General features: G+C 37.9%; 1 protein-coding gene across 5 annotated transcripts in view; it reads right to left on the bottom strand.

Annotated features, from left to right (window-relative positions):
• LOC129771087 (GATOR complex protein Iml1) overlaps window positions 1-23,625 on the bottom strand; it is a 58,537-nt gene that overhangs the window by 7,783 nt on the left and 27,129 nt on the right. For 2 of the 5 annotated variants that reach the window (XM_055774402.1, XM_055774399.1), the window contains 4 exons: window positions 21,669-21,843; window positions 21,402-21,608; window positions 20,932-21,006; window positions 20,475-20,542 (listed from right to left, as the gene is read on the bottom strand). In XM_055774402.1, the coding sequence (XP_055630377.1) occupies window positions 20,475-20,542; window positions 20,932-21,006; window positions 21,402-21,608; window positions 21,669-21,843 (525 nt within the window). The remainder of the gene's footprint in view (window positions 1-20,474; window positions 20,543-20,931; window positions 21,007-21,401; window positions 21,609-21,668; window positions 21,844-23,625) is intronic. The other 3 variants (XM_055774405.1, XM_055774404.1, XM_055774403.1) reach the window with 2 other exon arrangements.

The following is a 23,625-nucleotide window of genomic DNA, read 5'->3' as shown; positions in this document are numbered from 1 at the left end:
TAGGATATTTTGCTCGTTTCGACAGTGACTGAAGCCGAGACGAGACGAAACGAATTGCAACAGTATCATATTATTTGGCGTCAATCCAGACTTTCAAGTTGTTTGCGGTGGTTCGCCGCACCTTCAAAGTCACATGTGCAGCAGAGTCAAAATATAAATAAAAACAAATCGCTCTCTCTCTATTCGGTCGTGCGCATCGTATTTCAGGAATTTCTTGTGAAAATAAGTATATATTCGAACTAATATCTTCAACAAATCATTACTTTGGAAGAATGTTCACATATTCTACGAGAATTGAGCGAATATTTTGTTTAATTTGAGCGATTAACTCGCCTAGAGAATTATTATTTGTTTGTTTGGGGGCAATTTACAATGTTCCGTTTATCAATGCTGATAGATCTTATCACATGCTGCTCTTGATGAGGTCCCTTTTGTGGCTTTGATCCTGGAAAATATGCTATCCCAACCAAAACCATGCCTCATTATGCGAAGCGCTATGTGTTGCTTGTTATATTTTTGTATGTATGAGAATATTTCAAATACGACTCTAGCTAAATAGGTCCAGCTTGTTTCTTACATGTACCTACTATTTCAACAAGGATTTAACACGTTCACGCCGGCGCGTACCACCGGTGGCTCGCACTAGACTGCCTCATCGTTACTGTGTCATAATGCCTTCTGCCAGATCATTTTTAAACAAATGAAAGTGAATTATTTAGAAAAACATTCAATCGGCAAACACTGTCTGGAAAGGTCCTATCCGATAGAGCGAAAAGCATTAAGTGCAGCCGCCAGATGGCGAGAAGCATGAATTACAGCGCCGGCGTGAACGTACCAAACAAATTTGGACAAGAAACGACACATAAATCTATCCCGTTCAACATGATATGTCAAGTGTCTATTTTACTCACACCACTTTTGCCAGGCGACCACTTGAATGTCCGATTCTAATTTTTTGTTCGAATACTTGCAAAAAAAAGTCTACGCCCTTGCGAGCGGCCTTCCGGCAGTTGACCGAACATTCGCCATGACGGACGAAAACATGCATGTAGGCATATTTTTGAGTTCTTTCTTCGTTTTATTTACCAATTCCTTCTCAGTTTTCGCGACAAAATTGTTGGAGTAGATCTTACGCTTCAGGTTTGCCCTTTGTATTTCTTGATGAACGACGCAACTTCCGGCAGGCACTTCGTACTATAAATTTCCCCGTTCACGGTCAGTCCGGAGCTAGAGAAGAGCGGCTTTGACATCCCCTTCTCGCTGATTGTCAGCCACAGCAGCACCTTCTTAGGGAACTTGGTGTGTAAAACAAGCTTCACTTCGGAGCTCACTTCTTCCGTGGGGGAAGTAAAATGTGAAGTGCCCTGCCAGTCGTTTCCATCTAGGGTGAGATAAATCTCGTCATCCATCACCACCAGTACCTTGTCGAAATATGCTTGAACCCGTTATGCGGGCGCTACACGATTCGTCCAACGTTTCACTCGAATGTTGGACTCAAACATTTGGCTCGATGAATCGACAAATGTTGTGACGAATGTGCTGCTACACGGTGAAGTGAATGTTCGATTCAATGCACTCGGTCCAAACATTCGGCGAGTATTTGGATCGAATGTTTATTGTTTTTATTTACCATCAAAAAAGTTAGGAAACTGGATGACGATGCGAGTATTGAAATTGCTGACGTAGCAATTGTACTGATATCGGGCTGTAAATTAAAAATGCTTGAAATCAACATTATTAAACTGCAATATTTTGCCGAATATTTTGAATTTTATGAATCAATTTCATAGTTCCTTCATCTAAAACTTGTAAACAAACCAATCTGTCAAAGATAGATTCGGACGAATCGTGTAGCGGTGTATCGAATGTCATCGTGTGCCGAATCAACGAATGACAAAAATCCTTTGACTCGTGCCACTCGTGTTGGAAGGTAATCCACAACGAACGGATTACCTTCCAACGCGAATATTCGAAACTTGACATTGGAGGTTCGTAGCTCGTCAGTCGACTACACGATGCGTCGAATCATCGAACGTCTAGCATTCGAGGGTGTTCGTAGCATCGTGTAGCGCTGGCTTTAGTGTAAAATGTGCACATTCTGAGTATATTAAAAAATAAACTTGGTCCACTCCGACTGAACGGATCAGTGAAAAATGCTGGTCTTCAGTGTGAATGATCGCAAAATATACTATTTCAGAGTGCGATTTAGGCTGTAGCGATGACAATGAATTCAAATTTGACGATTCTATTGACGAATACTGTCTAAGATGATTGAAAATGGGAAGATCATGCTTAACATGTTTGTCGTGCAATTATATTCTTGCCAGCAGTAGATGGCAGAGAATATTATGCTGAACGCAAACAAATGTTTATGCAGTGTTACTCACAATCCTTCTCGCTCTAATTTTCATAGCAGAATGGCACACTTTGACTCACAACTGTTGATTGATTGAGAAATATTTCGAAATTGTTCAGTCATAGTGAACCAACTCTTAAAAAACGCTTCATTTTGTTCAGTCAGAATGAACCATGTACATATAGGCGGCCGAATAACTGCCTTTTTTGGGATGATACTTGATGTTTTTTTACAACTATCATACATCAAAGTAATGCCAGAGAGTAGCTAACATTTCTGAGAACAATATTGAACGTAATTATTGAAAAAATTAAATGCTTTGAAAATTGCAGAGCATTAAACTTTATGTTCGTTTTTCTCGAAATCATAAAAATGTCACATGGTCCGGTCTGACATAACACCGACCAAATGATCTGTACTTGCAAAAGTGAGTAAAATTACAATTACATACTAGGTTTTTCTGTAAGTGAGAAACGTTATAGACATAGCGAACACAAGCATTTAGAGAAACACGCAGCTTATTGAGAGACCTACTCAAAGCGTTAGTATAAATAAAATCACAATACATCGAATGGGGTAAGAGTAGCGCTTTGAACAGCTTTGTTTTGGTTTGCGTGCCGTAATATTTCGTTGCCATTGCTCATGAACTCTTTACAAGTTTTGTAGCTGAGTTCGAATGTCCATAAAACGTTACTAATTTATTGAGAAGTTTACTGTGGATCAACCGCTTTGGCAAAACATTTTAAAAGCAAGATAGTCACGCCATTTTTATCCACCGTTTTCGCTATATCATCGTGTATTTTTATTAGAGCAATCTCGGTACCGTGTTGACTTCTAAACCCAGATTGAAAACGATGAAGGTAATTCATTCTATCTACATATGCAGCCATTCTATGCCAAACCGATATAGTGTTTCTCAGATTTTTGTCAAAAGTGGTACAGGGAAACTTCGATATAACGTTCGCATTTTCAAAGGACGAATTTCATGCCAACTTGTTCTAAAAAAATAAAAATAACAATATTTTTTAAAAATTACGCTGAAACTAAATTCAAATAAAATATCCAAAAAAATGGCCAAAAGTAACAGTACTTGTTGGTAGCACTATTCATATAATTTTCGCTCAGAATTAAAAAAAATATATGAATTTATATGAATTATATGAATAGTCCAATAGTTTTCACTTTTTCCCACAAATGACTTTTTTGAAAAAGTCATAACTTTCGAACCACTGAACCGATTTAGATGATCGACAAATCAAATTGAAGCCAATAGAGCTATCTTTTTTCGAAAATATTGAGCTTGCAAAAAAAATCAATTTTCGTAATTATTGATTGTAGTCGTTTTTTATTGTTTTCATGGCTTTGAAACTCTAGGGGGCTTTATTTTTTTGTATTTTTTTTTTGAAAGCTGAGGATTTTTTACATAAGATCAGAGATGCCTTTTTTCGTTTTTGAGATATGATGAAAGTTAACCGATGGTTCGGAAAAAAACAAATTTTCCACCTTTTTTCCACCACAAAAAACAAGAAGTGGGTTATATCTGTGATATAACCGCAAGGTAGACGTAGGACTACCGTTGGCTCGGTAATCATTTATTTGAAATTGCATTTGCATCAATTCTAAATGAATGAATGAATGAATATTATGAAAGATTGCTGAAAGTTTTTCTTGTGAGTGTGTGGTTGGATGAGTATAAGTATGGAATTGTTATTAATATAAAATTCAACTCTTTCGAACTTATTGGTGGTCCCGAAACGAACCGATGGAATTTGAGTGGCCTTGGAAAGCAACTGAAGATGTTTGATACATGATTCATTTTTGTTATCGTGAGAATAACTCGAGACTCCATGCGCCGAATAGAAACCGAGGGCGCCACTTCATGGTGAAAAAGAAATAAAGTCTATAACCTTGCATAACATCAATTTCGTTTTTATCGTTATGTGGCAATTTTTCATGATTCCATGCGAAAGCAGAACAGAAACTGATTCTGTTGACGAATTTACGTTAGATTTACAACCAGATGGCGCAGCGAATAAAATGATGATGTTTTGTTTTTTTTTTGGTCGTAAATTTTTTTAGAAAAATCAGAATTTATCTTCAAATTTCCCGGTTTCACGTATTCTTTCTACGCTAAAAAGGTTAGAAAATCGCTATTTTACAATGAGGTATGTATATTTTGAAGAATGGCTTGGTATAAGTGTTGTAACTTTAAACGATGAGTAGCATGTGTTGCGCTAAAAATACTGCAAATCCTTCTTGTATCGGCCCTTACATTATCAATTATATAATCCAACTTGATATGATATCGATTTCATCACCATTATCCACAGTATTCATAACCTGTATGCATCATCAAACTCAAAATTTTTGAAGATTATCAATGACTTTGATCCAATCGCGTGTTGAAATCATCGTAAATATACAAAGCCCTAACTTTCTTGCCATATACTGAAGACATTTAATGATTGAAATGAATCTAAATAGAAATAAAGTGGATAATCACGACCGAATCTTGCTTTTCTGTGCGTAGAATATACAATCATCATCACTTTTGTCGTTCTGAACTCTAATGTAGGCGTCGCATGAGATGATTCAGCTTTGCGTAAATTTGTCAATTGGATTGCATCACGGGAACGCCAAGTTGAATGCGTAAATGCGAATATTCCTTCGCTTGGACGCATTCACACGCAAACCATTTTTCATGGCTGTACCATGCGAAATCAGAACAGAAACTGATGCGAGTAAAAGTACTCACGCCTTGCATGTGTCCGCTATGGTTTCCCAAACACTAATGTAAGCGAGCAAAAGAAGTCGCAGCTTGCATGTATTCGGTTTCTCCAGGTGCCTAGATTTTGCGTCCGTGTTCGGGAACACATTGCGATTACCAATCACCATCAATGAGCAATGATGATTTCAATAGCTTGCTTTCAAATCAATTTTTAAGCTATTGAAACGATTTTTTACCAATAAGTGACAATCATATAACTCGTTGACATTTTGTCTTTCGGATGAAGTGATTATTATACTGCTCCATTCAGCCGGTAAAGAGGTATTAACGTGCAAAACCTTGCACTCCAGCGTCACTCTCTCGTTTTCGAAACTTTGAACTTATACCCAGGTACAGAAATGAAAGACGTAGTCCTACGTCAAAATCATAACTTTTGAACCGATTCAGATGATCGACAGTTTTTTTAAAATATTGCTTAGCTTTTTTTAGTTTTTCTTAGTTTTCTCGGTTAAAGATAGAGGGTGCTATATTTTTTTCATTTTTTTTTATATTTTTCTGGAAAGCTGATGCTTTTTACATAATATATCCGAAAATCAGAGAAGTTTTATTTTCCGTTTTTGAGTTATTATTTAGCAAATTTAACATGTTTAAGTCTTCGTTCAATATTCCTATGCGTCTAGAATTCAATCTACTCGCAAGTGTGATATTTTTTCAAAGAAAGTTAGCTAATTGGCTTCAATTTAATATGTCGATCATCTAAATCGGTTTAGTAGTTCTAATGTTATGAATTTTTGCAAAACGTCATTTTTATATAAAAGGGTAAAACAGATTTTTCGGGCCACTTTGAAAAATCATATCTCAAAAACGAAAAAAAACATCTCTGATATCGAAATGTGTTATGTAAAAAATCCTCAGCTTTCAAGAAAAATATAAAAAGTATAGCGCCCTCTAGTCCAAAGCCATGAAACGACTTCAAACAATAATTACGAAAATAAAATCCATTTTTGCAAGTTTTTTTTTTTTAAATAGTAAATAGTTTTATTTGTCATATTTAATTTTACAACATTTTGGTTTGTTCATCAATTCGTTAAGCTTCTACATCTAAATGAAAATTTAATTCAGCTACATCAATTCTACCGTTATATCTATTAACGAAGCAGATATAGTTACTAAAAAGTTTTAAAATTCTCACTTTACACGATTCGTTCATTCCTGCTAAAGCAGGTTTAGCAGGTTTAGTCCTCGAAATTGAGCCTCCTCCATCCACCTAAAATGCCTGAGATCCTCTGTTGAAATGCCGTCCAAGCCGGTCTAACGCGAACACAAGTGCAACATTTGTGAATGAGTGTTTCTACAGTTCGGTTGTCGCAGTTTAAACAAATCTCGTTGTCTACTCGCCAAAAAGTACATGGTGTGGCAAGCGATCTGCTCTTGCGGAAAGCGGAGCGCCCCCTTCGTGATGACCGGCACGGTAAACGGGCAGGTTTACCTTAAGGAGTGCCTACAGAAGCGCTTACTACCACTATTGAAGCAGTACGAGGGCCCGACCATCTTCTGGCCGGATCTCGCTTCGTGCCACTATTCAAAGGACGTGTTGGAGTGGTACGAAGCCAACGGGGTCACCTTCGTGCCAAAGGAAATGAACCCGCCCAACGCGCCGGAGCTTCGCCCAATAGAGAAATATTGGGCGATTATGAAGCAGGCCCTCCGGAAGAACCCAAAAGTTGTCAAATCGGAAGCGGACTTCAAGAGAAAATGGATTTCTGTTCAAAAAAAAAAACTACAACCTGACGTTGTACAGAACCTTATGAACGGGGTAAAGAGGAAGGTGCGAGCATACGGGCTTGGGCTCGAAGTATGAATAAAAGGAAAATGCCAAAAGTTGTTTAATAGTTTTTATTTTACTGTCTAAAATTTTCAAAAGGATCGGTCTACTGGGCGAATTTCTACAACGTTTTTTCCGTGATGCAATTTGATGTGACACACCCTTTAACCATTTGCGGACTTCATATGTCTTGAGCTCTGGGTCATTCAGCCCTATTCTGTATTCCGACGGATTTCCATTTCGTTCGAAACCTATATTTCGTCCGAGTTATAATTTCGCTTTTCCTATTTCGAACGTTTTGCCCATTTAATGTTCGAAGAGAAACAGATCGAATGAAATGCAACAACAACTCGAACCGAATACAGAATGGAATTTTATCAAGTCGTTCGAAATATTCCGAATCAATCGAAATACAGAATAGGGGTGATTGTCTTGGCAAAACTTGAATCCTCGATTCCATCACATTTGGTTGACACTTTGCTTTATATTTTCCTCCAGGATAATCAAGTAAACATTCTGATTCGATGCACCATCGATGGAAACCAAATTCCTCATACATGCACCCTCATATCATCCCTCCACCCACAACCACCATGTTTAAACGTTGCTTTCAGTTTTTTTTTCGTTTAATTCATCGTTGACTTCCTCCATACGATACGATAACTATCGGAGCCAAAAATATCGAATTAGAAACCATCTATGGAAATAACACCAGTAAGACATTGATGTGTTTTATGCTGTTTGGAATAATCAAATTGTAGTTACTGATTTTATTTTGCTGAGATACGGTTTGTCCCTATGTTCTCGGGCATTCAAGCTGCCCTTCCTAGGCACATTACAAACTTTTTGTTTGCTCAATTTGGTTTTTATCGACGGTGTAGTGGATCAGAATGTTTACTTGAACATCCTGAAAGAAAATATGAAGCAAAGCGTCAACAAAATGGGATGAAATCGAGGATTCAAGTTTTGCCAAGACAACGACCCAGAGCTCAAGACATATAAAGTTCGCAAATGGTTACATTACAATTACTCAAAAGTTATTGATATTCCTCCACAGTCTTCCGACATCAATCCCAGTAAAAAACTAAGGAAGGTATCTGAAACCATTAAATACCATCTTAAAAACCACCTAATGAAAAAATTGATAAATATACCTTCAGAATACACCAAAAAATCGTAGATAAGGCTAAAGACAGCTAAAGACAGTTGCAATTAACAAGGGAAACCATAATAATGATGGAATTAAGAAATTGGCCAACGCCTTTGGAATCGAGTAGAGATTTCAACTAGCGTACGATTATGAGTTTGAGTCAATTTTCATACATAAGCACATACATCCAGCATTTTAAGAGAAATAAAAACCATTATTCTAGATAGACAGATAGACTCTCATATGACACGATAATTTGATCTAAATAGAATGTTCCGAAAGCTTGTTTTCGACTTTCAAAAGAAGGGAAAAGAGATCTGCATGGTGGAGTACGATTACGGATTTGAGTCACTGTATTAACACGGTACGATTAGTGTTTTCACATCATATTGAACGAGAATGAGTAATCCAAAACAACTACTTTATTGGAAATACATGCATATAGATTTAAAACTTTCCTTGATAAATCGTTGATTAGGTGAACAAACATTGCCCCCAAGTGATGAAGCCATATGCTCGAGAAAAAAATATCAATGAAACCAATAGATATATGGAACTTATTGCTTTTTGTTATGTTTTAATATTTTGGAACTGAGAAAAGAGTATCGATTGATCAATTTTACAAATGTTTGTTGTTTTTCTCAGAATAAAAACATGTCTTCTCATCTGACATCACTGATCATACCGAGAAAAAGTGGCTGAAGTCTCTCCAGTCTAGCAAATAAAACATTTCAATGATACTCGTGTACTGGAATAGGATATTTTGCTCGTTTCGACAGTGACTGAAGCCGAGACGAGACGAAACGAATTGCAACAGTATCATATTATTTGGCGTCAATCCAGACTTTCAAGTTGTTTGCGGTGGTTCGCCGCACCTTCAAAGTCACATGTGCAGCAGAGTCAAAATATAAATAAAAACAAATCGCTCTCTCTCTATTCGGTCGTGCGCATCGTATTTCAGGAATTTCTTGTGAAAATAAGTATATATTCGAACTAATATCTTCAACAAATCATTACTTTGGAAGAATGTTCACATATTCTACGAGAATTGAGCGAATATTTTGTTTAATTTGAGCGATTAACTCGCCTAGAGAATTATTATTTGTTTGTTTGGGGGCAATTTACAATGTTCCGTTTATCAATGCTGATAGATCTTATCACATGCTGCTCTTGATGAGGTCCCTTTTGTGGCTTTGATCCTGGAAAATATGCTATCCCAACCAAAACCATGCCTCATTATGCGAAGCGCTATGTGTTGCTTGTTATATTTTTGTATGTATGAGAATATTTCAAATACGACTCTAGCTAAATAGGTCCAGCTTGTTTCTTACATGTACCTACTATTTCAACAAGGATTTAACACGTTCACGCCGGCGCGTACCACCGGTGGCTCGCACTAGACTGCCTCATCGTTACTGTGTCATAATGCCTTCTGCCAGATCATTTTTAAACAAATGAAAGTGAATTATTTAGAAAAACATTCAATCGGCAAACACTGTCTGGAAAGGTCCTATCCGATAGAGCGAAAAGCATTAAGTGCAGCCGCCAGATGGCGAGAAGCATGAATTACAGCGCCGGCGTGAACGTACCAAACAAATTTGGACAAGAAACGACACATAAATCTATCCCGTTCAACATGATATGTCAAGTGTCTATTTTACTCACACCACTTTTGCCAGGCGACCACTTGAATGTCCGATTCTAATTTTTTGTTCGAATACTTGCAAAAAAAAGTCTACGCCCTTGCGAGCGGCCTTCCGGCAGTTGACCGAACATTCGCCATGACGGACGAAAACATGCATGTAGGCATATTTTTGAGTTCTTTCTTCGTTTTATTTACCAATTCCTTCTCAGTTTTCGCGACAAAATTGTTGGAGTAGATCTTACGCTTCAGGTTTGCCCTTTGTATTTCTTGATGAACGACGCAACTTCCGGCAGGCACTTCGTACTATAAATTTCCCCGTTCACGGTCAGTCCGGAGCTAGAGAAGAGCGGCTTTGACATCCCCTTCTCGCTGATTGTCAGCCACAGCAGCACCTTCTTAGGGAACTTGGTGTGTAAAACAAGCTTCACTTCGGAGCTCACTTCTTCCGTGGGGGAAGTAAAATGTGAAGTGCCCTGCCAGTCGTTTCCATCTAGGGTGAGATAAATCTCGTCATCCATCACCACCAGTACCTTGTCGAAATATGCTTGAACCCGTTATGCGGGCGCTACACGATTCGTCCAACGTTTCACTCGAATGTTGGACTCAAACATTTGGCTCGATGAATCGACAAATGTTGTGACGAATGTGCTGCTACACGGTGAAGTGAATGTTCGATTCAATGCACTCGGTCCAAACATTCGGCGAGTATTTGGATCGAATGTTTATTGTTTTTATTTACCATCAAAAAAGTTAGGAAACTGGATGACGATGCGAGTATTGAAATTGCTGACGTAGCAATTGTACTGATATCGGGCTGTAAATTAAAAATGCTTGAAATCAACATTATTAAACTGCAATATTTTGCCGAATATTTTGAATTTTATGAATCAATTTCATAGTTCCTTCATCTAAAACTTGTAAACAAACCAATCTGTCAAAGATAGATTCGGACGAATCGTGTAGCGGTGTATCGAATGTCATCGTGTGCCGAATCAACGAATGACAAAAATCCTTTGACTCGTGCCACTCGTGTTGGAAGGTAATCCACAACGAACGGATTACCTTCCAACGCGAATATTCGAAACTTGACATTGGAGGTTCGTAGCTCGTCAGTCGACTACACGATGCGTCGAATCATCGAACGTCTAGCATTCGAGGGTGTTCGTAGCATCGTGTAGCGCTGGCTTTAGTGTAAAATGTGCACATTCTGAGTATATTAAAAAATAAACTTGGTCCACTCCGACTGAACGGATCAGTGAAAAATGCTGGTCTTCAGTGTGAATGATCGCAAAATATACTATTTCAGAGTGCGATTTAGGCTGTAGCGATGACAATGAATTCAAATTTGACGATTCTATTGACGAATACTGTCTAAGATGATTGAAAATGGGAAGATCATGCTTAACATGTTTGTCGTGCAATTATATTCTTGCCAGCAGTAGATGGCAGAGAATATTATGCTGAACGCAAACAAATGTTTATGCAGTGTTACTCACAATCCTTCTCGCTCTAATTTTCATAGCAGAATGGCACACTTTGACTCACAACTGTTGATTGATTGAGAAATATTTCGAAATTGTTCAGTCATAGTGAACCAACTCTTAAAAAACGCTTCATTTTGTTCAGTCAGAATGAACCATGTACATATAGGCGGCCGAATAACTGCCTTTTTTGGGATGATACTTGATGTTTTTTTACAACTATCATACATCAAAGTAATGCCAGAGAGTAGCTAACATTTCTGAGAACAATATTGAACGTAATTATTGAAAAAATTAAATGCTTTGAAAATTGCAGAGCATTAAACTTTATGTTCGTTTTTCTCGAAATCATAAAAATGTCACATGGTCCGGTCTGACATAACACCGACCAAATGATCTGTACTTGCAAAAGTGAGTAAAATTACAATTACATACTAGGTTTTTCTGTAAGTGAGAAACGTTATAGACATAGCGAACACAAGCATTTAGAGAAACACGCAGCTTATTGAGAGACCTACTCAAAGCGTTAGTATAAATAAAATCACAATACATCGAATGGGGTAAGAGTAGCGCTTTGAACAGCTTTGTTTTGGTTTGCGTGCCGTAATATTTCGTTGCCATTGCTCATGAACTCTTTACAAGTTTTGTAGCTGAGTTCGAATGTCCATAAAACGTTACTAATTTATTGAGAAGTTTACTGTGGATCAACCGCTTTGGCAAAACATTTTAAAAGCAAGATAGTCACGCCATTTTTATCCACCGTTTTCGCTATATCATCGTGTATTTTTATTAGAGCAATCTCGGTACCGTGTTGACTTCTAAACCCAGATTGAAAACGATGAAGGTAATTCATTCTATCTACATATGCAGCCATTCTATGCCAAACCGATATAGTGTTTCTCAGATTTTTGTCAAAAGTGGTACAGGGAAACTTCGATATAACGTTCGCATTTTCAAAGGACGAATTTCATGCCAACTTGTTCTAAAAAAATAAAAATAACAATATTTTTTAAAAATTACGCTGAAACTAAATTCAAATAAAATATCCAAAAAAATGGCCAAAAGTAACAGTACTTGTTGGTAGCACTATTCATATAATTTTCGCTCAGAATTAAAAAAAATATATGAATTTATATGAATTATATGAATAGTCCAATAGTTTTCACTTTTTCCCACAAATGACTTTTTTGAAAAAGTCATAACTTTCGAACCACTGAACCGATTTAGATGATCGACAAATCAAATTGAAGCCAATAGAGCTATCTTTTTTCGAAAATATTGAGCTTGCAAAAAAAATCAATTTTCGTAATTATTGATTGTAGTCGTTTTTTATTGTTTTCATGGCTTTGAAACTCTAGGGGGCTTTATTTTTTTGTATTTTTTTTTTGAAAGCTGAGGATTTTTTACATAAGATCAGAGATGCCTTTTTTCGTTTTTGAGATATGATGAAAGTTAACCGATGGTTCGGAAAAAAACAAATTTTCCACCTTTTTTCCACCACAAAAAACAAGAAGTGGGTTATATCTGTGATATAACCGCAAGGTAGACGTAGGACTACCGTTGGCTCGGTAATCATTTATTTGAAATTGCATTTGCATCAATTCTAAATGAATGAATGAATGAATATTATGAAAGATTGCTGAAAGTTTTTCTTGTGAGTGTGTGGTTGGATGAGTATAAGTATGGAATTGTTATTAATATAAAATTCAACTCTTTCGAACTTATTGGTGGTCCCGAAACGAACCGATGGAATTTGAGTGGCCTTGGAAAGCAACTGAAGATGTTTGATACATGATTCATTTTTGTTATCGTGAGAATAACTCGAGACTCCATGCGCCGAATAGAAACCGAGGGCGCCACTTCATGGTGAAAAAGAAATAAAGTCTATAACCTTGCATAACATCAATTTCGTTTTTATCGTTATGTGGCAATTTTTCATGATTCCATGCGAAAGCAGAACAGAAACTGATTCTGTTGACGAATTTACGTTAGATTTACAACCAGATGGCGCAGCGAATAAAATGATGATGTTTTGTTTTTTTTTTGGTCGTAAATTTTTTTAGAAAAATCAGAATTTATCTTCAAATTTCCCGGTTTCACGTATTCTTTCTACGCTAAAAAGGTTAGAAAATCGCTATTTTACAATGAGGTATGTATATTTTGAAGAATGGCTTGGTATAAGTGTTGTAACTTTAAACGATGAGTAGCATGTGTTGCGCTAAAAATACTGCAAATCCTTCTTGTATCGGCCCTTACATTATCAATTATATAATCCAACTTGATATGATATCGATTTCATCACCATTATCCACAGTATTCATAACCTGTATGCATCATCAAACTCAAAATTTTTGAAGATTATCAATGACTTTGATCCAATCGCGTGTTGAAATCATCGTAAATATACAAAGCCCTAACTTTCTTGCCATATACTGAAGACATTTAATGATTGAAATGAATCTAAATAGAAATAAAGTGGATAATCACGACCGAATCTTGCTTTTCTGTGCGTAGAATATACAATCATCATCACTTTTGTCGTTCTGAACTCTAATGTAGGCGTCGCATGAGATGATTCAGCTTTGCGTAAATTTGTCAATTGGATTGCATCACGGGAACGCCAAGTTGAATGCGTAAATGCGAATATTCCTTCGCTTGGACGCATTCACACGCAAACCATTTTTCATGGCTGTACCATGCGAAATCAGAACAGAAACTGATGCGAGTAAAAGTACTCACGCCTTGCATGTGTCCGCTATGGTTTCCCAAACACTAATGTAAGCGAGCAAAAGAAGTCGCAGCTTGCATGTATTCGGTTTCTCCAGGTGCCTAGATTTTGCGTCCGTGTTCGGGAACACATTGCGATTACCAATCACCATCAATGAGCAATGATGATTTCAATAGCTTGCTTTCAAATCAATTTTTAAGCTATTGAAACGATTTTTTACCAATAAGTGACAATCATATAACTCGTTGACATTTTGTCTTTCGGATGAAGTGATTATTATACTGCTCCATTCAGCCGGTAAAGAGGTATTAACGTGCAAAACCTTGCACTCCAGCGTCACTCTCTCGTTTTCGAAACTTTGAACTTATACCCAGGTACAGAAATGAAAGACGTAGTCCTACGTCAAAATCATAACTTTTGAACCGATTCAGATGATCGACAGTTTTTTTAAAATATTGCTTAGCTTTTTTTAGTTTTTCTTAGTTTTCTCGGTTAAAGATAGAGGGTGCTATATTTTTTTCATTTTTTTTTATATTTTTCTGGAAAGCTGATGCTTTTTACATAATATATCCGAAAATCAGAGAAGTTTTATTTTCCGTTTTTGAGTTATTATTTAGCAAATTTAACATGTTTAAGTCTTCGTTCAATATTCCTATGCGTCTAGAATTCAATCTACTCGCAAGTGTGATATTTTTTCAAAGAAAGTTAGCTAATTGGCTTCAATTTAATATGTCGATCATCTAAATCGGTTTAGTAGTTCTAATGTTATGAATTTTTGCAAAACGTCATTTTTATATAAAAGGGTAAAACAGATTTTTCGGGCCACTTTGAAAAATCATATCTCAAAAACGAAAAAAAACATCTCTGATATCGAAATGTGTTATGTAAAAAATCCTCAGCTTTCAAGAAAAATATAAAAAGTATAGCGCCCTCTAGTCCAAAGCCATGAAACGACTTCAAACAATAATTACGAAAATAAAATCCATTTTTGCAAGTTTTTTTTTTTTAAATAGTAAATAGTTTTATTTGTCATATTTAATTTTACAACATTTTGGTTTGTTCATCAATTCGTTAAGCTTCTACATCTAAATGAAAATTTAATTCAGCTACATCAATTCTACCGTTATATCTATTAACGAAGCAGATATAGTTACTAAAAAGTTTTAAAATTCTCACTTTACACGATTCGTTCATTCCTGCTAAAGCAGGTTTAGCAGGTTTAGTCCTCGAAATTGAGCCTCCTCCATCCACCTAAAATGCCTGAGATCCTCTGTTGAAATGCCGTCCAAGCCGGTCTAACGCGAACACAAGTGCAACATTTGTGAATGAGTGTTTCTACAGTTCGGTTGTCGCAGTTTAAACAAATCTCGTTGTCTACTCGTCGCATCACGAATAACAATTTACGATGCTCAATTTTCTCGTTCACGAGCAAGTATAGATTTGTCCGCTGTGCTGAACTAAGCTGCCTCGACGCAATATTTCGCCACGTACGCCGCCAGTTTATTGCTGGGCTATTTCGTTCCACTCTTGGTATTTCGGTTTGATTCACAAAATGCTGATGGATTTGATCAGCGGTGGGGTTTTGTCGGATTTGGTGGGGAATTTGGGATATATGTGAAAGGGATTAATTTTAGGTCGGGAAGGTCTATTGGGATTCGTGGTCGAGGATTTGTTTGGGAAAGAAGGGAATTATAAAAAGGAAGGGATTCGATTTCTTGTAGATGACGGTTGATTGCAAGCGATTTAATCTTCAGCGCTGGTAGTTGGAGCTTTAGACCTCCATTTTCCTTACTGCGCGTAAGTTGTATCATCGGGACACGAGCAACTGTGCCTCTCCAGAGAAAATTTCCCATCGTTTGTGTTATTTTCGCCGTATGTACTCCCAAAGGTGGGATGATGGACGCAAGATACCATATTTTAGAAGTACCAAACGTGTTAAGCATGATCACCTTTTGATGCAGCGTCAGCGAGCACAGAGATTGCAGCCACATTTGTTGGGAAAATTTTCCCACCAACGTATTCCAGTTCAACATTGTCATTGAATGAATCGAGTTTGTGAAGGTGACACCCAAAATTTTGACCAGCTGTGTGCAGCCACTGGGTGTTTATAGTTCCGTCTTCGCTAACCCCAACATCAACAGCGATCGTTTTCCGCAAATTTAATTTGGCGCCGGCAGTTCTCTCGAAGCGAGAAAACAACCCATTCATCGTTTCAACTTTGCTCGTAGATGTGACGATCACACTGATGTCATCCGCATATGCCACCAGTAAATCGTCGCCGCACACCCGTTCGAGCCTGTAGACTAGCGGATGAAGATACAGTACGAAGAGGTGCATTGATAACGGGTCCCCCTGTCGTACTGATCTTCGTATCTCGAAAGAACGAGAGAGATGACCGTTGATCAACAGCCGAGAAGTGGATCGACTGGCGATGAGCGAGAGTATAGCAATGAGATCATGGTTAAAACCGAGCGCACGCATGGTCTCGAAGAGGAAAGAGTGCCGAACCCGATCGAACGCATGATCGAGATCAAAACTAATCAGTTTTCCGGCACAACGATTATGACGGAGACTCGCTATCCGATCCTTCAAAGCAAGAGTGGCTTGGAAGATGTTGTGCTCTGAGTTCGAGCATTTCTGCCCATCGCTTAGCACGTGGTGTTCTCTCATCACTCGTTCTAATCTGGATTTGAGGATCCGAGACAAGAACTTGTAGTCGTTGTTTAGTAGTGTAATGGGCCGATATGATCGAGCCGTATGGTCGCCGCCTCTCTTCTTAACAAGCACGATGATACCTCCTACGAAAGCTGGAGGAATATTGCCGCTGAGCGCATCGTTTAGCAACAGGTTCAGCTCGCGGTGGATGACGTCGAACATGCGGTGGTAGAACTTTCTCGGTATACCATCACAGCCAGGAGATTTTCGTGGTGCGCTCGCTGTTATTGCAGACCAGATTTCTGCCGTCGTAATTTCACTCATGCACGTTTCGTCGTTTGGTGGGATAACACTTTCGCAGACAAAACTGTTCTCATTATTACCACTCGCTTCTTCTGAGTAGAGGGTCGAGAAATATGTGACCATGTGCGTTTCAATCGCTCGCGGCTCTGTTATTGCTTCGTCCTGCTCTGTCTGCAGCTGTGTTATGACAGTTTTCTTTCTCCTCCTCTCCCCCAACTGAAATATTGAAATGGGTTCTCCTGCCACGTACGTTTCATTGATCCGCATGAATGTGTGAGAAAACGTCGCTGAAGTGCTAACATTTCGCTTTTTAGACGATTGATGGTGGTCAGCATTTCTGGATGCTGATAGTACCCGTCGTAAGCTTGCCGTAGCTCACTATAGAGACGCTGATGTTCGCTGTGAAATGCATCGAAAACGGTTCGAGACTTCCATTTGAAAAAACGTTTTATTTTTGGTTTAGCGAACAAAATCCATCATTCAACCCATGAGTCATAATTTCTGCGTTGACGGGTCCAGTACTGCCACTTGTACTGGAATTCCGCAATATTTTCGTCGGTCAGAAGATATGGTCTGAGAGACCAGAAGCCACGGCCATGCTCTGAACCAAGATGGGGGAGGCAAAGTCGGAGTGTCATGTGGTCCGTGAATGAGCAAACGTGGACGTGTGCTACTTGCAAATGGTCGCGCAAACCACTGCTGACATAAATGCGGTCTAGGCGCGACTGAGCGCTGCGACAGACGTATGTGAAGCCATTATCACGAGGGCACAGTTTCTCCCATACGTCATGCAGCTGTAATTGTTGGACGACTGCTTTGAGAGCGGGACTCGCATTCGGGCTGCTTGAATCGCAGGTTCGAAGCACGCAGTTGAAATCGCCAGCCAAGATTACATGCGGTGTGTAATGACGAAGATAGTAGGGAAGCGTTTCGTGAAAAAAGTTCTCCCGAACGGCGCGTTGCGAAGAGCCGGAGGGAGCGTAAATATTGCAGATCGTCGTGTCTTGCACTCGTTGCGCGATCAGTCGGCTGTCCAGACTTCTCTCGACATGAGTCACCTGTATATGTTCCTTCAAAGCGATAGCCGTTCCTCTTCTCGTGTGGTCTACATTAGAGAAAACGACGCAGCCGGGCAAGGAGAGCTGTTCGTTTTCCACTTCTTGCAGACACACGATATCTAGGCTTTGACTGTTGATGAAGCTTCGTAGCGCATTTAGTTTCGTGGGGTTCGTAATAGTGGCGATGTTGATAGACGAGATGTTGTACGACGTGAGAGCCATTCAAATGAACATTGCCTCAATCCTATCGTCGTCTGTGTCCTCCCGGCGGGGTTTTTTACCAGCCGGTCGTCATCGGTTCTGTTTGCTGCTTATGGATGTGGTAGAATCGTCAGTTTCATTACCATTGCTACTCTCACTTTGCGATCATAGCGACGGCTTTTTGAAGAAATCGTCGACTGCCACGACAGCCTGTGGTGGCGCTAGTAAAGACGATGAGGCTTTGTTGCGTTGCGTTTGAGCTACAGGCTGGCTGCTTGTATTCGCTCTCGACCCCGTGGCGGTTTCGGGCTGGCTATTTTTTAGCGTTTCCGAACCTGACGGATCATCTTGGTTCGTGGTTTTCGGTAGTTCTGGGAAATCCTTCGAAGATGTTAGTGGTGGAGCGGCGGACTTATGATCGAGTAGCTTCGTGTCTCTTAGTCTCGCCCCAGCTGATTTTCTGAGTTGTTGACCGGTCGTTGGCCTGTTAACCTTTCCCGATTGCTTCGTCACGTTTGCGTAACTCTTCTGGTATAGAAGTTTCTTATTTTGGGCACATGATATGCCTGTGTGCGCTTGTTCTTTGCAGTGGCGGCAGGATTGCAGCTGCCCCTTGTACACAATAAACGCCTGTTCTCTGTCGATAGTGACCCACGAGTCGATGTTCTGCTTCACTAGCATTCGAGCAGACCAAATGCCTAGTGTTATGCCTTCGGCCTCGGTGTTTTCGCTCCACGACACTTCGCGGATGGAGATTACTTCACCGAATTGCGTTAGGAAATTGACGATCTTTTTTTCCGATACATCTTCGGGGAGGTCGTGAACACGCACTTCAACACTACCATCTTCCAATGTGATTCGAAGTTTGTGTTTTTTTCCCTCACTCTCCACTTCATGCTTCCCGTCATGTTCGTCGACGATTTTGTGTGCAAGCGCCAAGTCACTGACCCTTACGAACGCACAGCCTTCACCTCTGTGACATTGAAGTCGTTTGATGTCTTCTCTTTTTAAACCGAGAACCGATGTACAAAAACCAAAAAGTTTCTCAACTGACGGCTTCACGACGAGTTGAGAGTAATCGATTTTAAATGTGTTTTCTCGCCTCATCGCGGAACACTTATCGCGCGACGCGGCATAGTAAAATAAAGAAACTTTCAACGGTGGATGCTTTACTTTGTGATAAGCGCAATCGATAAAATACGTCAGCACGTCTCAAAAGCTGAGCGAGTTATTAGTTCATCATTTTTTAATAAAATGCTAGCTCATTGGCTTCAATTTGATATGTCGACCATCTAAATCGGTTTAGTTGTTCAAATGTTACAAAATTACCACTTTTGACGAAAATCTTAGAATCGGTTTGGCATGGAATGACTGCATATGTACATTTTATAAGTTTAAAAAAAAAGTTTTATGTAAATGTATGTAAATGTAAATGTATGTTAACCGTGTAAAATCGAAATATATAGTCCAAATATAACAGTGGGACATCAAAATTTCACAATGACATACAGTAGAACCTCGATTATCCGCGAAAGAGTCTGGCTAGGTCACCGCGGATAACGAAATTCGCGGATAACGCGATATAGACTAAGAATGAGGTAAATGCAAAATAAAGATATCTCAGCATGAAAATTATGTTTCAATACAGAAAACATTAAACTGTCCATCTGCAAGGTCGTGTGCACCAGTGGTCAGATAATATGAAAGCTATGACCAAAACAAAAGAGCAAGCGCCTACGTCTTACTGACAAATTTTGGGATGCTCTATAGAATTACTATGGAACTCGCTTTCGCGGATAATCCGCACCGCGGATCATCCGCTCGCGGTTTATCGGGGTTCTACTGTACTCAGTTTAGACTGTCTGTTCTTGATGGAATTAGTTTCAGAAACACTGTTTCTCTTTGGCAGCTTATCCCGTTTAAAATTGAGGCTTCACACCGGGATCTACAAGGCACAAAAAACACAAAAACAGCAATTTGTACATCAAAGGCGATTCTTAGGTTAATTAGGTTATTATTTCAGAAAAAATATAAATATTCAAAAATTCACAAAAAATATCCTCATATCCTCAAAAATGATTAGCGATAAGTAGTTACAAGCAAAACCACACTCTTCCAAAATATGGAGATTAACTGAAAACCGACCTAATTGTAAAAAATTAAATCAATTTTTGAGCAAAACACATCCTGGGAACCCAAAAAACACCAATCTACTCAACACGAAGTTTTTTAGTGTGTATTATTAGAAACAAAAGGCCACCAAAAAGAAAAAGAAGCAATTGCGCTAACGTCAAGCCAAAAGCCACAATCCACAAACAACAACGTATTATTGAAAAACATAAACCTTAGACGGGGTTTCTCCGGCAGACGATTACTTCCGACTCGTTCCCGATAGGGCTGCGTTTGGGTAACCTAGGGTAAAATAATTGTGGCAGAAACCATTAGTAATAGGCAGTGGAACGTGAAACGTGTGATGCGTGGGATGTTGGTGAGAATTCTAAATACTAATGGTGATGATTGGAATGAACTCTGAAAACAAGAAACTCTCAAACTCTTGTCGATTATAAAAATTAATATCTGTCAAGTAAAACTATCTCAACAAAAGCATCGTTATTCTATTGATGATATCCAAACCTTCACCAATCAAAATCAAAACAGAGAAAGCAACTAATAAGAGTGTAATAGTTTGATAGGTATTATAGCATAGAACTGAAGAGTTGCGATAGCTGTGTTCAGGGATGAAAAAAATGCGTACAACTGAGGAAAAGCACTAATAAATGGTGATGATAGATTTTGCACACCTGGCTAGGTGGTGGCCGGGAGATTATGCTGGTGCTGTGTCGTCTTCTGGTCAGGTGGGATTGAAGTGGGCTTCCCTGAAAGAAAATATTGTCTGGCATTTTTTGCTTTGCTAATGCTTGAATCTGATCTGAATCTCTAAATATAAAGTTATATGTTTGGAAAATCACTAATCGTGGTGTCGGTTATGGGTGAGAAACATGTGTTTGTTGAATTAGAATAGTTTGAAGGAAGGAGAAGAACATCTAATTCGCACATTCATATTATCACTCCAAATTGCTACGATTGTTGATTTTGTTTTTTGTTTTTTTTGTTTTTTGCTGAATCACTTGATAAATGGTTACCGTATCATTCATTAGTATCACAAACAAACAAAATTTGTGCTCTTAATTAATTATGACAGCACTCTCTCGGGAACAACATTCCGATTGTTTGTAACATTGAAACGCGTCTTTTTCTCTGTTTCTCTTACCCTTGGCTTTTTCGCTTGAGCCTTTTTGATTTTGTTCAGATGGGATTCCACAAATCGGATGAACTCATTGCACACGTGCTTATCCGATTGGATTGGTTTGTCCTCTGTGTAAATATCGCATCGTTTCGCAGTGCCGTCGAGGATGTTCTTCATGGCAGGATCTTCCCGGGGTAGAAGATACATTCGATAGCGCCAATATTTCATATTCTAGAATGAAATCCTCTCTGTTATCCAAAATATATCTGTGTAACTGATAGAGCAGCTAACCTCATGAAGTGGGAAATCCGTATCGCCGCGAGTACAAATGTACTGATCCATATAATTCCAGTTGAAGTTTTCTAGCTTTTCAGTGGCGAAGTTCACACCAGACACCTCGTAGGTGTCGTGCTGAGGTGCTTGGAATCGATACCGATAATCAACGTTGATCGGTGGATATGGGTGTCTAGAATTATGATTATCAGATTGAAAAAAAATAAGTGACGAATTTCATGCCAACTCGACTGGCCGTTGGCAGCACCATCTCAGATATCAGTGAATCATTGTGGGTATAAACACATGGGTCTTTTAAGCAACTTCGCATGCTTGAAATATTTCAAAAACAATTAGGCTACTTTTTGAAAAGAGCCAACAAAAATTTTTAATTAATAAGAAATAAGAAAGAATTACAATCGTTTAAATTTTCATAAAACAAATTTAAAGAATTTTTTTCTTCAATGTACAATTTTCTTACAAACGTATTTTTTTGAAATTCTCAAAAAAATCGTATGAATAGTCCATGGCACTTTTACAGAAAAAAAGTTTTTCTTATAACAATTTTTTCACATTTTGAAAAAAAATACAACTAATTCTCATTTTATTCAAAGTCAAGATAGCGATATAGTGCATTCGACAAAGTTTTAGATTTTATTAAAATATGAACTTTTGTCGAAAACGACAACTTTCTTTATACTTATACTATTATAAAGGTGCCCGATGTATGGGTTAGGTTTTTTTTTATTTTTTTAGGTCTGATAAATTTTGTGTGGATTTTTTTTTGAAATTTTTAGTTTTTTTCAACTTTTTTCAAAAGATCTACAAAATGTTGGTTAAAGAATGAAATATACGAAATTATTTAGGGTTCCACTAAAAAATATCAAACAATTTTTTTAAAAAAAAGTCATTGAAGAAAAAACTTGGTTAAAATTAAAATTCATTTCTCTCGGAAACATGTGTTTTTAAAATTTTGTGGAAAAATTACTATTAATGTTGAACTCGTAACATTTTCATATATAAATTACAATGATTTACATGTTCTGCAAACTTTTTTTTTTATTTAGAAACATGTTAAGAACATGTCAAACGCGAGAATTTACGCACAAAAATGTTACGAGTAAAAAATATTTTTTTCAGGAGTTTTCATACAAAAACGCCTTATATTCCAGAAACTATAAAAGATAGAAAGTTGTCGAAAGACAGTTCATATTTGATTAAGATCTAAAACTTTGTCGAATATACTATATCGCTATCTTGACTTTTAACAATATTAGGATTAGTTGCATTTATTCAAAAAAAAAAACATGAAGAAGTTGTTGTTAGAAAAACATTTCTCCTGTAAAAGTGCCCATCTTTCGATGGACAACTTGTTGATAATGGTATGGACTACTCACACAATTTTTTTTGAGAATTTAAAAAAATACATTTTTGAGAAAATTAAATTTTAATTTTTGAAAAAAAAATTTTTAGTGTAAATAAAAAAAAAATTGTTTAAATATTTTTAATGAAAATTTAAACGATTCCCAACATTCTTTTCTTTGAATAAAATTTTGTTAGTCTTATATTTTTTGAGATAGAAATTTTTGAAAAAAAATTATTAGGTGTACCGGTAAGTTTCTTCGGTTTTACGCCATCTGTTGTAACTTGATTATTATTCCAGTGAATCAAATTTCCAGAATTCGTTGGAAAGCTACTGTCATTGCGCGTCTTTTTCAGTATATGCCAAATAGTTGAAGCGTAAAGAACATTGTTTTTTGCCACTTCGAATATATCGAATTTCGTACCAACGAGAATGTTTTTGCGGGGAGTGTTACTCCATTACTTCAATATGAAGGAAAAAGCTGCGGAAAGTCATCGCATTTTGGTAGAAGTTTATGGTGACCATGCTCCAACTGAGCGAACATGTCAGACGTGGTTTGCACGGTTTAAAAGTGATAATTTTGACATGGAAGACGAAGAGCGTTCCGGACCG

This window comes from Toxorhynchites rutilus, chromosome 2 (assembly GCF_029784135.1).
Source record: "Toxorhynchites rutilus septentrionalis strain SRP chromosome 2, ASM2978413v1, whole genome shotgun sequence".
In the NCBI taxonomy this organism is placed as follows: domain Eukaryota; kingdom Metazoa; phylum Arthropoda; class Insecta; order Diptera; family Culicidae; genus Toxorhynchites; species Toxorhynchites rutilus.
This window is presented reverse-complemented; position numbering and strand designations above follow the sequence as displayed.